Source organism: Pogona vitticeps, chromosome 2 (genome assembly GCF_051106095.1).
Source record: "Pogona vitticeps strain Pit_001003342236 chromosome 2, PviZW2.1, whole genome shotgun sequence".
Lineage (NCBI taxonomy): Eukaryota > Metazoa > Chordata > Lepidosauria > Squamata > Agamidae > Pogona > Pogona vitticeps.
The window spans coordinates 201,997,993-202,014,907 of NC_135784.1; the positions used below are offsets into that span (position 1 = coordinate 201,997,993).

General features: G+C 43.6%; 1 protein-coding gene across 1 annotated transcript; it reads right to left on the bottom strand.

Moving 5' to 3' along the window:
• Positions 1–1,193: 1,193 nt before the first annotated feature.
• On the bottom strand, positions 1,194–16,670 carry TMEM271 (transmembrane protein 271). Its single transcript, XM_072991948.2, has one exon. It carries the CDS (start codon positions 15,461–15,463, stop codon positions 14,357–14,359), a length of 1,107 nt encoding a protein of 368 aa, XP_072848049.2. The 5' UTR covers positions 15,464–16,670; the 3' UTR covers positions 1,194–14,356.
• Positions 16,671–16,915: the final 245 nt, after the last annotated feature.

The following is a 16,915-nucleotide window of genomic DNA, read 5'->3' on the forward strand; positions in this document are numbered from 1 at the left end:
GGAGGAAGAATTAAGCAGCCAGAACCAAACATTACAGCTTCTCAAAATGGATTTTCTTTTTAAAATCCCATGCATTTTAAAATGGAACAATGTATCTGTTATTCTTTAATTGATTACTGCAAGCCTTTTTTTGTAAATGTACACTGGGAGCTGCCTTGGTTGAGCTGTTATATTTCTGAACATTCCAAAAGTGTATGCAAATCCAAACCTTACAAAACCTGCCAGTATGGAAGACCTAAAGAGAGATGGGGCTGCTAGTAAGGAGCAGACCTGAGAAAAGACAAAAGCTCATTCTTCATTGCTCACCTCCAGACATAGTACGCGGAATGGGTCTGTGTGTAAGAGAGAATACAAGATGCATGCTATTGAGAAGTAATGGCCAAAATCCCAGTGGTTAGTTATGAAACCCGAAGTGCAATGAACAGTAGTGGTGAATTGATGATTAACAAGTCCCAGCTTCTACTTCTCATTCTGTGCCAGTTATGTGAATTGATAAGTAGCAACTTGTTAACAAGTGGAAATTTGCCACCATAATTTACGCCACTAGGTTTAACACTGACGTTATTAATCAATAAGATTCTTGCCACTGTCAACTGATGAGGGGTTCATTTTTAACAGGAGGAGTGTGTGAAGAGAGAAAGATAGGAACTGTGAATAAGGTACTCATGATAAAATGTCAGGGGCATCCCGAAGGGGTCACAAGCCATCTTCTAAGGTACTTCACAACAACATTTCAAAAAATAAGCCTGCACATTTCCATAGGTCTACATAAAGATAAATGGATTCTCCATTTACAGAGGTAATATCAGATGGTAGAAGCAAAGGGTGGCCATTGCCATCATTGGCTGCTTGTAAGCGTTCTCTGAAACATTCAGGTGGCTGTTAATAAAACCAAACTGTGGTAGACTTTGATCTGACCCAGCTATGCAATGCACTGTAGTTCTTTTCGTCTTAAAAAGGAATGCCTCAGTCTGTCTGAATAGTTTTACTTAATCTTTCTCAATTTATTTCAGCAGCTTTACTTATTTCTTCAATTCACTGCACCGTGTTGTTATCCTGAATTTTACAATCCATCTGATGCTGAAATGAAGCCAATGCAAGAGAATGAAGACTACTCAGACGCAGGTTCCCTAGAAACAACGAAAATAGTTTTCAAAACGAGGAGCAAAGATTTAATGAAAAGAACGAAGCTGTTTTGTGGGATTATGCTATGCTTCAAAGTGTTTTATTGGTCCTAAAATTACAATATTGGTGAATGACATTTTTGAGAATCAGTCTCCAATTAAATGGCAAAAGAAAGCAAAGAGTTTCCAATAGATATGTTTTGAGTGCAGAAAGATTCTCTTTATCACAGTAATGTTTCCTCTTTAAAGCAAACCTCTGCTAATGACACAACACTGTTGCTAGGCTCCACAGAGCCCCTTGCGTGTGCCCAAGCATTTCTATCTGTGCATCATTTGCTTCCAGACTTCTAATTTAAATTAAATATTTTCAACTCATATCAGAGGTAATTCCAGAAAGAGCTCCTGAATCCTGCAGGCAGCATAGGTAGGCACCAGAAACACCACAGTGCACAAGGTATCTCCCTGGGGGCTCTTTTGATTCCTGCATTTCAACCCTGCTATGCCAGCCACTAAAGTGCCTTTTGGTGACTCAGGTTAAGTCCTACAATGCAATAAAACCTAAAGAGTAATAGCTTTACTAAGTGAATAGATTTTCTCTATCATCCCCATGTATTTTTTTAAAGAAGGCTTTATGCAGCTTTAAAACTAAAGGCAAAACCAGAGGTAGCTGCATTAAATCAAAGATGCTGGAGTATGTGAAAATCTGAGTTGCTAACTGGCAGGTGGCATTTAGAACAAAACCAAACAAAACCAATCAGAATCCTTCCTAACCCTGCTTGATGTTGATTTCAGTGGGGTTGATGAGGAAGAGTGGATGAGGAAGGTTTCTGGGAATTGCAGTCGTTTCCGAAGCCTTGCATATACACATATTAAAACAACACACTGCTCCCTTGCATGACTCTGGAAGATAACAATGGCTCAATTCCAGTATTTATTTATTTTTATTTATTTATTCAATTTATATCCCACCCATCTGGTATATTCTACCACTCTAGTAAGCTGCCACTAGAATAGGCCTATTAAATCAATGGGATTTACAGAAGAGTTGACTTATTAAACTCCCACTGTTTCAATCTGCATAATCTAATGGTGATTTCAGCCAGTGTGCACTATTTTGCACTAAAAATGCAATTAGCACACCAACATAACCAAGATGCTGGTTCAGTGATGTATCTGTATCTCCTTATGCTGCAAATAGATTTTGTACCTGTTGGTCTCAGGGAGCAGCAATGAACAACAAAGCACGCTAAAACTCCACCAGTGTATCCTACTGCATGTAATCATAGTTTTGGAATATTTTTTTTATCAAAAATTGCTTCCACTGTTGTCTCTCTAATGGGTTTCAAAGCTAGATGTTCCAGTTAACAGACATAAATTTTTATTTTTATTAGGCAGAGACTGTCTAACAAACTGCAGAGAAGTATGGCAGGTTGGCCAGAGATTATGCTTGGTGTACCACAGAAAGACTGATGGGAGTCCACAGGCCTTATGTTAAACTTTAAGAAAATCCTGAGACACAGAAACGAATGAAAACGAAAAATCGGATGGGACAGTACAGCCAAGCATAACCCTGTGGCCTGACTCCAATCGTTAATTCCAGCTAGAGTAGGGCTACTCAATCAATTGTTGAATGAGAGCGTAACATTTCAGTAATCTCACAGCTTTAAACACACTTTTAAGATGGTTTTGCCCAGAAAACTTCGCCATCTGTTTTCAGGATATTTATAATTTTTTTCTGCACTAATCACAAGTTACTGGTGTATGCTCGAAGAAGTGGGATTTTTATTCCACAACAGTTTGGATCAATTGTTTGATTTTTAGTGGTCTCATAAAAGTGTAACATTTTTCTATAATTTTGTACCAATTTAATGGGTTGCTCTATTTGGGACTAGCAACTGGTAGATCTGTGACTTGTTCTGCATCTGAGTATTCTTGCAAATCCAGAAATACACACAGCGCTGAGCACCGAACAAATGGGCATATATGTCACACACACATTCATGCAGCTGGCTGTAGGATGAGGCGGTATCTGCAATTTTTTTTGCCAACTGATCTCTTAGAGTAATCTAAATAGTACTCTCTGTTAATGAGGAAGCAGATGATAAATAAGCAAGAATCATCATTTTTCGTACAAACACTTAACAAATGATTTGGGCAGACAGAACCATCTTAAAAGCAGAGCTTGGGAATATTACTCATTCCTGCCATAATACCTGGAGTCCTGCAGCCATGCTAGCTAGATGGTGTGAGCTGCACATTGTCTAAGCTCTATTTGGAAGACCCACGTTTATTAACTAAATATCTTTCTTCAGAACAATTATTTCTTTACATAGTTAAACAAATGTAGGTTGGGTTAAAAACAGCAACTCACTGATCAAGATTTTTAAAAATTGTATTAATGTTCTAGTACTTGTAAGCTTAGAAACAGTTGTCGCCACTTAAAAAAAATCTCAGCAGATTTGCTACAAAGTCCCAGTGTCGTTTCAAGGTATTCTTTTACAAGACTTTTCACACCACTTACTAACCTCGGAAGATTCTAAGGGGCCAACTTACACCATCAGCAAGCTCCTTGCTCTTGCAGTGATATTGTAGGAAACTCTGATAACTGTCACAGGTCAACTCTTTCACACCATCAACCACAGCATTGCCAATTTCCATCACTTAGTAAAGATGATCTTGTTCATCAACCATGAAAGAGGGTGTTAAAGGCTATAATGCTACACAAATTTACCCGAAACTAAGGCCCACTACAAGGCTGCAATCCCACATGCACTTGCCTGAAAGTAAGTCACATTGAACTCAGTGGATCTTACCTCTGAGCAGAAATGCAAAACAATGCAATCCTGCAATCCTGAGCATGCTTACTTGGTCCACTGACATAAATTTCAATCGCAACTAAACATGCTTAGGCCCAAGATTCTTAAGTGTTTGTTCCCATCATAATATTTTATCAATAACCTCATCTCCTCTAGCAGATTCCATCACCAGCCTCTTTTCAATCTGAACATAGAAAATTTTCCACACACACTCGAACATTATTGCTTAATGAATAGTGGTGATTTTCAAAAGCTGTCAATTGATGCTTCCATGATATTTAGGAACCTTCTTTCTTTTCACTCCTAAATATGCCATTGAGAAATGGTTAGATACATGTGCTTCACCACAAACATGAATCACTTGAAATATCCGCGTACCTTTTTGGAAAAGGGAAAAATGTTTTGATCAGCTGATTTGCTTGCTTACTTTATTTCTAAAACTGTGCGTGTGCTTGAGAACCATGAGACAGCTTGTCATCTTCTTTTCTTTGTTTCTTTACAACCAACCATATGAAGAATACACTTCTCTTGATAAACCCACAATTATTTCAATCTAGAGGAACTGGCACGTTGTCAACTGCAATGAAAATAACTTAAGATGTGGTACCTTAAATACTAACAAGCTTATTTTAGCATGAACTTTCATTGGCCAAAGTCCACTGCATCCAATAGATGAGATGAAAAGCTGAGATGACGGTGCATGAAAATTTAGGATTTAACCTGTAAGGCATGGGTGCGTCTAAATCCATTTTCATCTATCCTCTCTTCCCAGCCTTTAGTAACTGAAATCAGAGTCCTACCTTTCTATGTTCCACTTAGTCGAATGGAACTTACTCCTGGGTTATCTTGACTTCAAAGTGTTAATTTTTACATATAAGGCCCTAAACGGTTTAGGACCTCGATACTTGATGGAACGCCTGCTTCCACCTAGATCTACTCGAATCACCCACATGAGCCAGGAGGTGAGGCTGAGGAGCCTAACGACGAGGGAGGCCCGGAAAGAAAGGACACGAAACCGGGCCTTCTCGGCGGTGGCTCCTCGCCTCTGGAACAATCTCCCTCCTGAGATCCGCGCGGCCCCCACTTTGGACATTTTAAAAAGTCAATTAAAAACATGGCTATACATTCAGGCCTTCCCTCCAGTTAATATCTGACTTTTCTTTATTCTCTCCTTATGTATTTTCTATTCTATTGTTGTATTCTGTTTATTACAATATGATTTATGTAATTGTGTGTGTTTTTTATATTATTTTACTGTTTTTACTATATTGGAAGCCGTCTAGAGTGGTCTTTTAGACCAGATGGGCGGGGTATAAATCAAATAAATAAATAAATAAAAATTATCAGGCAAAGCACTCCAGCTTCAATCAGGTTCGCTTTACATCACTGCACAGGTGTGAAACCACTGTTTTCAGTGTATGTTCACTCATATTTAACCAACAGAGCCTGATCTATCAGGGCAGGTATGGGCCACTGCTTCCTGTATGGTTGCTAGAATGGGAGGTATAAACCACACTTTTCTTCCTAAGTACGATAGTGCATTAGCCTCATGACCCAACACAGATATTCCCAACACTGTTAGATGTTAAAACAGCTCTGCTACAATATTACTGCAAGGGGGGGGGGAAGGGAACAGAAACAGAAGGCTGACCTACTTGTCTGTCTTCATTTCCATTGGCCACCTGGCCTTACCAGTGCCAAAGAGAACCACCCGCCCGCTGTTTTTAACCTAATTTTGTAAAGCAGTACCCCCTCTCCATTCAACGTAGGTGGACATTCATTACAGTAAACCTTCAAAATTTGGTAAATAATGATATCTACATCTGCAGGCTGCTGTCAATCCTATATGAATATAAAGGATATCTGGGGGGGGGGGTAGGAACCAATGTCTCTCCATCCATCTTCCTTCTTTTAGGACCTATACCTGCAAAAACTACAATCACATTTAGATTACTGTTAATATTTGCAGAGGCATTTCTCAGTTTCCATGCATTTGTACAGTTTGACAGGAATTGCCAGTATCCATTTGTGAATACAGCCATTCACCAAATTTTGCAAATTCGCTGTAATATATTATACTCATCATCTTCAGTGTCTCCTTCATGCCCTGGAGGAGGTAGGCTCCTGCTTATGGGTTTTTATTCCGTGGACTTCAAGACAGTTGTTAGCCTTCAATACCCAAATACTTTTGGTTTGTTTCTGGAATCAAGTATGTTATGGAAGAGAATCAGTGATCCTTATTTTGAGGCACACAATAGTTCCAGGCAGTGATGCCCACTGGCATGTCCCTCAGCATGGGCACTCATTAAATTCAAGGGCACTCAGATATGTATTAACAAGAGTTAAGGGTGTGTGTGCACTCTCCCTCTCAGAACTGGGGGGGGGGCTCTTACATTTCATCATTAGTGATATTGCACATCCTCTTTCTCTTTACAAATGAATGATGAAACATCATCCCAATGACTCTGTAAGAACAAGACTGGACTCTTTCCCTGTCATTTTTGTTTGTTGCTAACAGAAGCTCCTTTGGCATGTGTAACATCCCTAACAGGGGAAAAAAAGAAAGCAAAGTCCTCTCTTTAATAGTGAGTCCTTAGGATAAAACAAAAACGGTGGGGAGAGAGAAAGAAATGTAAATAAAGACTAGCAAGAGAACAAAGTGCAATTAACAGTAACCATCTCTGGTAGTTTCAGTTTCAGAATTAACATTTCATTAATTCTTGATCATAATAGCTAGCTTTCTTGACTTCCCTTGTTTTACTTTCTTTCCCTGAGCACTTATCTTTGGAACAATTTAACTTTTAAAGATACTTTCATTTGATCCCTAAAATTTCGGCACATAACAAAATAAAACAAATTTCGGTAAAAATCCCCTTTGATTACACATGCCCATAATTTACTAAAACTGGTGTCTTATTCCCCTCCCCCGCTACAGCAGAATTCCAAAATATATTTTACAGTTCTGACAAAAATCCCATTTCATTGCTTTCCATGGGTCTTGCTGCTGAACCAAGCATTAGCTTTCTGATTTTATGCCTACAATAGTCCCATAAAAATCTGCAGACTGGCAGCTTTAAAATATTCAGTTTCCCCAGTCCTCTCCCCCAATATATAAGGCTCATTGCTCTGGACCTACATATGTACACAGGACACGTGCCTGCAAGTCCCCTGGTTATGTCTTGTTTCTGTTTTTGGAAGGAACATATTTAGGAAAGATGTTTTTGGAACAAAAATAGCACGCAGAACGTATTCATGCAACGGGTGGCCTTCTCTGCTCTGGTTTTAAATTCAAAAGCACATTGCAATCAACTAGGGAATTCTTCCATGAGAGCCCCACTGAAACAAATGCAGGTAGAACAAGAGCAAAGGAATTCAGCGAGAATTCCTACGAGCATTCAGTTCAGTGGGGATTTCACATACTATACTTTCATTTTAACATTATTTCACAGTTGGTTTAAACATTTGCTTCAAAGTATGAGTTTAAATAACTTCAGACAAGCCGTTGATTGAATTGTGATGAATGAGCCCCAAATGACTGGCAGTTAATAAAAGGAGACCCTTCTAGAATGGTTCTTTAAAAAAAAATTATTTACCATGAACTTTCCTGAATGCAGAAGCATTTTCCCCAAGGTACCACTGCAATAAAACAAGTCTGTATGAATTTTGATTTGCCACATTGAACATAGTCTCAGAAGAGTTTGCTAAATTCCTTATTTTTTTGTTATCTTAATCCTCACCAGGCCACCTCTGGAGCTGCCTTATAGCAAAGCTATCTGTCCACTTTACTAGTATCAGAGCTGGCTCTGGCATTAGGCAGAGTGAAACAGCTACTGTTTTGGGTATCCTGAAAGGGCATCAGATTGTTACTTATTTGCTTTGCTATGATTGCATTTTCATTGCAACGTATGGGGAGAGGCGCTTACGGGAATTTCTGTGGCATGTTCCAAAATAACATCAATGGTTTTGGATGCTACATACCTTAACTTGGGAGGAAACCAGCCTATAACCAGTACTGCTTGCTTTGACTGGCAACAGTTCTCCAATGCCTCCAACTGGAAAAGGCATTTCCCAGTACTGTCCCCTGAAATTCCTTTAATGACGTTGATGGCCAAGGTTGATGCTGCTCTATTGTTGAGCCGTGGTTCTTTCTCTACAAGGATCTTATGACTCACAAATCATGAATTCTTGCAATAAGACAATGTTGTCACTGCTGAAAGAGCCTTTGATCCAAGGACATGGCAGAGATATCCCAGGAAGGGAGGGAGGAGCAATTTCTCCCATCATATCATTTACTGTCAGCATTGGAGCAACAAAACAATATGCTGTGGTGCCCATCATTAGAAACTAAAATCCATCCATATTCCAGAGATGTTACCTGGACAGAGTGGTGACGTTCATAGGTGGGCAGCCATACTTGCAAGCTAACTCTCTGTCTTCTTGCCAAAGATCCCATAAAAAACATAGCCAGCTAATTTGCAAGCTACAGGAGGTGTGGAAAAATCCCACTGTTACAATCAGACCTTCTCAGCACTTATGGAATTCCTTCTTTTAATGATAGCATATAGCTTAGCCCCAATAATGATCCTATTCACTCCTAGTGTAATAAATCAATATAGTTGCTCAGGATTAAACTAAAGAATTTATTAAAAATATTTTTTTCAATGAGACCATTTCTTTCCCTCCTCATAATTAAGCACACAGAGGCCCCACATGCATGGCTGTATGCAGCTTTTAAAAAGCCCATCGTTTTTCAATTAAATATCTTGCTACTATGGGCGAGGGACTTAATTTTTAAAAGTAGCAGGGCGAAAACAATTTTAATCCCCCCTTAACTATACCTGATTCAGATCATATGTTCTTTCTCCACTGGCTTACTTGTCTAATTTAACCCTAAAGGAGATCCCAACTACCTCTTAGTTGAAATATTATGAAAGAGAGATCTAGCACATTCCTTCTAATCTGATCAAGATTTTACCCAAATTTGGGAGGTGGGCATGTGAGATCAATGGAGAGGTTGTGGCCTCTTTAACCACTGCATACACTATCCATCTCAACAATTCTATTTAACACCCAGTAAATGCTCTGAATAAATTATCTCCTGCAAAGTGCCCCTCCCCCTCCATTAGTAAGACCAATCTATTTAAATCCCTTCCTTCTGACTACTCTCTACTGCTCTGGCAAACAAAACATCTAACTAACAATCAAAATTCTAGACAACAGTGGGATCAGGGAAATGAGTATGCATGCCATGGGCAACAATGTCTTTCTCATAATACCCTGAACCTTTTTGAAAATGTTTTCTGTGTTTTTGACTTTAGAAGTTTTAGTAGATACCCCCACAAGCTTTTCAATACGCCAAGTTAGAAATGTCTTAATATGTCTTAGAAGTCTTAATATAATTTGAACCAGGGCATTTTACAGGGATCAATCTTGAATTAGTTACCCCATATACAGGGAATTAAAAAACTAGGGGTGCTGTTTTTAGAACTACTCCCATCAGTTCCCAGGACTTATCTTTTGTATGCTTCTTGATGTGAGGTTTAGACCTAGTTCCCGAAATCTCTAAAACTCTGCCTGGACTGTACTACTGTGGCTTGCAAGTACTGAACGACGTGACTCCATACAAACAAACACCCCGTACATGAAAAATCAAAAATGCTACTTCAAGAACGAAACGATTTAATGTAACAAACTTTTATCAGCTGCAGAGCACTTCCTCAGATGCAGTCCATGAAGGTTTATACCAAATAAATCTCATTAATTTTGAAAGTAGCATACAACTGTCTTATTTGATTTGATTTTACCTGCAGCAGACAGATGTGGCTACTTCTCTGGAAATACAAAACTGAATCTCCGGGGAAAGGCTGTAGCTAACCTTTCCACCTGCCCTGACATGCCTAGTTTGCAGCCTGCAGGAGAACAGTCAAATTATTTGAGTGTCATTCTGGACTGATATAGCATAGAAACATCTTCTTTAGTTGCTCCTGTGTTATTTGTGACAGTAACGACTCTATTCTGAAGATCTAACCTCTGTATTATCCTGACACACTCAGTCCAGTCTGTGGTCAGAAGCTCATCTAAGCAGTGCCAGACCTAGTTAGAAGTTGGATGGGAGACCATTAAGAAAGATCAGATTTCCAGGCAGCGCAGGGCAGTGGTGGAGGGGGACACCCAGCCTGAAACTGGGGAGATCTACTGCAAGCCACAGCTGACTGTATGGAGCTAGATGGAGAAATAGGCTGACTCGGTACAGGGTGGCTTCTTATTTTTTTCTTTTAAAAAATATATAAATACATTCCAATCCATAATGCGAGTACAACTTGTGTCAGTGAAACTGATTAAGTACAGAACATACAGGATTCAGAAACTACAGAAATCACTCTACCTCTCCCTGAGCCTGCTGAAACTCAGCTAATTGAACTAGATGTAGTCCAAGGGCCAGTATGCATGAGGGAAATTTCCTATGCATGTGGAATGTCCAGATGAGATCCAGCATGCAAATCCCAAGGAGATGGTTCTACTCAGTTTGCACACACTCCCCTGCTGCCATATACGTGCCATTCATTTAGGGAATATGTTGAGCATTCCCACTTTCTATTTGGTCTAGACCAGCAATTCCATAACCTAGGTTCCAGGTGTTATTTGACTTTGATTTCCAGAAATCTCAGTCAGAGTGACCAATGATTGGGGATGCTGGTTGTCCTAATCCAACCATATCTGGTGACCCACAGTTTGGGAACCACTGGATGATTATGAAGCAAACTCTCCATAGTCTCTCTTGTTTCCATTGTTTGCTGGCCATATGTACAGAACTGAATGATCCCCAGGCATTCCCTGATGCTGGTCTACATTCCTAAAATGTGAGCAAAAACAATTCCCACCATTCAGGCATACAGTATATGAAACTGGTTTGTCAGGGACTCCCCCTCCTGCGTATCTAACACCCATCTCCCAATGTCTAGTTTAATATGTGCAAGGGCTTAAAAAAAGTACAAGAAAACCAGTTAATGTGATTTCTTGCCTACAAACTGAAGCAGTCCAGTCCAGGACAGGTTCAACTATAGAATGAGCATTTCAAACCGAGTCTCATTCCATAGAAAAACATGGTCTGATTAGCATGCTGGCTATACCTTCCTACTGATGAAGGATGTGCATGAGCTTTCAAAAAAGAAATCCATTTGGATTTTTTCCTTCAGTAAATTAAATAGGAGTTTCAAAACTAAACGGAGGCACCATTTTATTTTGGAAAGCAACTGGCCCTATGTACATCCAACAAAGTGCCTGGATACATAAGGGACTTCTTTTCTTACTGAACCCCCAGCAAAATGAACGGAGCCATCCTCTTCCAGAACTCCCATTCATCCCAAAAGGGGCCTGCGCTAGACATGTATGTTGTAGACTGAGGCTAGGGCTGAAGCAAGGGATCAGCAGAGAGGGAGAGGATCTCTACCAACATACACATGCACGCACGCATGCATGCACGCACATGCACACCCGCACACACACAGAGAGAGAGAGAAAGAGAGAGAGAGAGAAAGTGCACCACTTTGAACCAGCATACATGGTACGTTACAAAATCATATAAGTCATGTGTAAAAGGTAAGCATTGTGCTTGCTCTCTCCAAAGGAGAGAATTTAATCTTTTGACTAATAGTAGTAGTAATAACTCTAGCTTTCTAAAAATTTGAAGCTACTTAACAAACTGGATTAAGTTCCTTTTGTTCCAGTTACCTAGGTTACAGATTTTGATAAAGTTTCTAAAGAAATAGTTTTAAATTGGTGTTGAAAGGTTCTAAGGCATTCTGCATTTTAAGTTATACAAAGTATGCAAGTCAAAACAACTTGAGATAACAAAATAGTGCAGAGAGGGTTTCACCACTGTTGGGTCGATCTTGTTTTCAAATCTAAGGTTGCACATTTACTTTGTTCAGCTCTTTAATTAAAAAATAATCTCCTGTACATCGCAAAAATAGGACAAAACTGTTTTCCTTTAACACTGTTTCTTCTATTGATCATAATTGCATTCCACAGCAGGCTCTAAGATGAATTGCTATTAATAACTATTTAGATAGCGCCTTCAGCATACATGGTATGTTACAAAGTCGTATAAGCAAAGGCAGGTCCCTGCTCCAAAGACCTTAATGAAAAGCTTGGCTTTTAAGTGGGCTTCTACTTATTAGTTAGAATAATATGTGAATAATATGGGTGAAAATGTCTCTTTTTCATCCTTTTGTGCCATTCTTAATTGAATCTTTCCTTGTATGACAGTATTTAAAGAGTGATTTATTTTAATTATCTTCTCTCTGCTATCTGATTCACTGACATTCTCCAGCAGACCTAAGGCTAAACCATGCATGATACAAGAGATTTTTGATAGAATCTCACAATGTTTCTTTCATTAACTTTAAAACAGGCACAGAAGGCTCTGAATTTGATCGGAGCAGTGTTATGTGCTATTCATTTCTCTGACCACCATTGCACCAACCTAAATTGATCACAGATATGCTTGTAGATTTGCAAAGAGAAAACACTGTATTCTCTCTCTCAGCCCACCCACCCCACCAAGGGACAGGGTAATATTCAGATGTGAAAAACAGCACCCAGAAAAAATGGATGTTATTCCCTTATGACCGCTCCCACACTGTTCCCAAACAAATCCAGAGCATATAAAGTTTACACAGAAAGAAACATTGCAAAATCACATTATAGGCTTCTTGCATCGTGTACAGCTTTGCCCTAAATATTTCATTTTTGGTGAAGTTGTTAATCACTACAATTTTTGTGCAGCATTCCTATTTCTAACCATCACTTGTTAAGTTTTTTTCAGCTTAAAAGGGCATTAATATGATTTTAAAAATACACTCCGAAGGAGTTCTAGCTCTTCTACCGAAACTTGTGACCATCTGTTAAGGCTGCTGAAAGCATATAACGCATGTGTGTCTATACACACACACAAACGCACACATACACATATTATGTATGCATGTATGTATATTATGTATGTATTTATAGTTAAATAAAAACTTAATATTCAAGCTTCTCAGATTAACCAATAACACTAAAATGAAAGTACCAACAAGAATAACTTGTTGTACTTGTACAAAATAGGATTAAATTGTTTTAAACAAAATAAAAAAGAAATATAACCCGTTTTGCATTAAAAACACAGAACTTGTTTTACAAAAAAAGGAATGTATGAGACTTTTGGACTTTCCTTCTGTTCCATATAGCATTTCTATTTTAGTAAAGGAACTGCTTTGTTAAGTTTACATTTGCGATGACTTTACCAAACATTTTCACTATAGACTTTTTGAAAGCTTTTACAGTAAGAAATTATCAACAAAAAGCAGGCACATCAGTGTACAAAAATGTTGTTGTTGATTTGTTTTTCTCCTTTTGAAAGTGCAGGTTCATCACGTGCATCTCACAAGACCAACTATGGTTTTAATTTTCAATAATTTTTAAACTTAAAATATCCCAGAAATTCTGTAAACATAAGAGGTTGTAATTTGAAACTGGTTTCAGTCTCTCTTTGTGATAACAAATATATCTGCTTAAGAGACAGAGAGGGGGGAGAACCCATTTCCTTACATCTTTCTGTTGCTGCTTCTATTGGTCTGGTTTGTTCTCTAAGAATACAGTACAATTTCTTTCACTTTTAAAGCTGAGGTTATCATGAAGATTCACTTGAAGGCAGCAGGGCGGGGCGGGAGGGGGGGCAAGGCTATTTCATTCGAACAACAAAAAAAAGTCAGAACCACCAAACAATGACTGCCAGAACCAACCCTGAAATGTTCATCATTCAGTCAATATTAAAAAAAATAGGGGAATGATTCCACCAAGCTGTAAAGATGATATTAAAAGCTACTAAAAGGATCATACCTAGGTAGCCCCGACCATCCTTAAAGAACCCCAGATGAAATGGACATCACATAAACCTCTTGTAGGTAGCTATTAAGATTTTAGTGACAGAACTAAAAGGAGCAAGGAAAGAGAAATCTTGACATGATCATACTGGAGAAAACTCCAACAGGTTGCAAAAAACACTGGCAACTTTTCTAAAACTCTGTTCAAGACTATCTCCATCAAAGAGGGGATGAAAGGAAAGTGTGCCTGATCTTCAGAATAATGAATCCAAAGCAGTTTGGACTAATATTTCAACTTGCTGACAGATCCAGCCGAACAGCACACACCAGCCTGTCCTCATCATAGGCATCTGACTGTCCTCTACCTCTTTAGATTGGTTCCCGGAGGAGTCCAGGCTGCCCACCGGTTTGGCCTCACCTTGTGCTCCTGGTCCTCCTGATAGACCCTTAGTGCTTTGCCCCCTTTGCCCAGGCCCACCTCCTCCTCTTGCCCCTTTCAGACCGGCTGGCTGATTGTCAACGCAGGTTTCCAAAGGGGGCTGCCTTGAGCTTAGATGCGGTTGGCACAAGGCTCCCTGGGGTAGATCTCCTCGTAGGCAGGAGGCTGCTCGTTGGGCAGCGGGTAGCAATAGGGGTAGGAGGCGTTCAGGTCGGGGTCCATGGGGGAATAGCCAGGCAACTCGATGGAAGGGTGGCCCCCACAATTCACCTCCACGCCGGCCTCGTCGAACACGTGGAAGGCGCCCACATTGATGTAAGAGACGGCCTGGAAGGGGCAGTCGCCCCCCGGGGACAGGTCGGGGTCCTCGCTGGAAAAGATGGAGTCTTGGCTTTGGCGCTGAGGCCGTCGGCTGCCGGGGCCGCCGCCGCCGCCGCCGCCGCCACCACCGGGGCCCCTGCGCCTTCGCCGACGCCCGCCCGCCAAGGGATGCTGGTGCCCGCGACGCCTCCGTCGGCGGCCCCCTCGGTGCTGGGCAGCCTTGTAGTTCTTGACCAGCAGAAGGTTGAGCAGCCCCAGGAGGCACTCGAGGGCGTTGAAGATGGTGGAGATCACCAAGCCCCGCTGGTAGTCCCGCAGCTTCTGGCAGCGCAGCGCCGCGGAGCCGTCGGGGCCCCCGGCAGGCCGGGCCCGGGTCCCTCCTGCGGGCTGCAGGAGGCAGTAGTGCGAGTACTTCTTCTCCACCAGCGACACGGTGTCGCCGTCGATGACGGCGCCGGCGAAGGCGCTCAGCACCCCCAGCATGAAGACCAGCACCCCCAGCAGCAGGAAGTTCTGCCGCCCGCCCGGGGGCGCCTTGGGCACCACCGGGTGGGAGGGCGGCTGAGCGGCGTCGCCGCCGGAGACGGGCACCGCCGCGACCTCGCTGCCGGTGAGCCCGGGGGGCTGCTGGGCTCCTCCCGCTCCGCCCTCGCCCGAGGGCGCCGCGTCGTCGGGCTGGCGGCAGCACAGCAGCGCGGAGCCCAGCAGCGAGAGGCCGGCGGTCAAGAGCAGCCCCGAGTAGAAGGCGCCGGCGGCGGTGCCGAGGCGGAAGGGCTCCCCCTTGAGTTCGGAGCCCAGCGAGAAGCACTTGAGGCCCACGGCGGCGGCGCTCAGCGCGCAGGCGAGCAGGAGGCAGCTGGAGAGCGCGGCGCAGGCTCCCCGGACACTCCACTTCATCCTCCGCGTCTCCTCCGCCGCCTGCGCCGCCTCCTCCTCCTCCGCCGCCGCCGCCGCCGCCTCCCTGCCTCGCTTCCGCCGCCTCCCACCGCCTGCGCCTCCACCACCACCACCTCCTCCGCCTCCCTCCTGTCCTCATCCTCCCGTGTCCTCCTCGGCGCCGGCGGCCTTTGCCGGGGAGGCGGCCGCCGCGCGCTGCGGGGACATAATGAGGGTGACGGTGGCGCTGGAACGGGAGCTCTCCAAAGGCTGCGCCGCCGCCGCTTCTGCGGCTCCTCCTGTTGCCGCCGCCGTCGCTCTGGCCGCTCCCGGTACCGCCACAGCGGCTGGTGCTGCCGCCGCCTCCTCCTCCTCCTCCTCCTCTCCTCTCTTCCCTTCTCTGCAGGCGGCCGGCAAGCACGGCTCACGCGCACGCTGCTGCTGCTGCTTCTTCTTGTCTCTCTCTCTCTCCCCCACCCCACCCCACCCCTTTCGGCCCTGCTGCCTCCCTCGCCCTCTCTTATTGAAGCTGCCGGGGCTCCTGCCGCCGTCGCTACTGGTGGGAGCCCATCAATTATTGACGGCAGCCGAGTGGAAGCTGGAACCGGAGCCACTCGGCGCGGGCTTCGAAGGGAGTGGCCCGCGTGGGGTGCAAGCGGGGAGGAGGGAACAGGGAGCTCTTCTTGGCCGGGCCAGCCCCCTTTTCCCGCCTTCCTACCCCGGGGTGAGGTGGGCGGAGGGGGCTACACGCGAGGTATCGCACCCAGCCCCGTCCATTTCCTCTGCGTGTGTGTGTAGGGGAGGGAAGTGTGTCGCGTGTATTACTTGGAGTCCGGGGGTGTGGTGGGAGGAGAGAGAGGAGAAGCCTACAAATGCTAGAAGTCTAGATCGAAATGAACCCCAATGTGAAGATAGTTGAAAGGAAGGCGGGGTCGCTTTTCTCCCCCCCCTTCTCCTCCCCCCCCCCCCCGCTCTTCCGTGGTAGCTTCTTCTCCCTCCAGTTCCGGGACGGGAACTTCTCTTCAGCCTGTCAGAGGCTTTCGCGCCCAAAAGGAGGCGCCAAAGCTACCTCTGCCGAAGGTCCCTCGCGGTGCCAAAACAGCCTGTTGGAAGGCGAGAGAAGAGTTCGATTTAAAAACCACGGGAGGAGGAAAAGGGGGGTTAAAATGAGAGCGAATCGATGTGGATTGGGGGGGGGGCTCCTTCACGAGCAAGCCTGCGCCGCTCTTCTTCGCGCCCTCTTCCTCTCTGCCACCCCCCCAACCCTCCTCCGTTCACCTTCCTCCCCGTTTCTGCGTGGAGAGGAAGGGCGACGGGGCGGCCGCGTGGCTTTCCCTGCTCCGGTTCGTAGCTGCCTGGGGAGAGAAAAGGCGGGGAAATGCGACGCTCCCACCCCTCAGCCTCAGCCCCTGCGCGGCCGCCTCCGCTTCGCCCCCTTGGAACAAGTTATTTTGATAACACGCAGCTGCCATT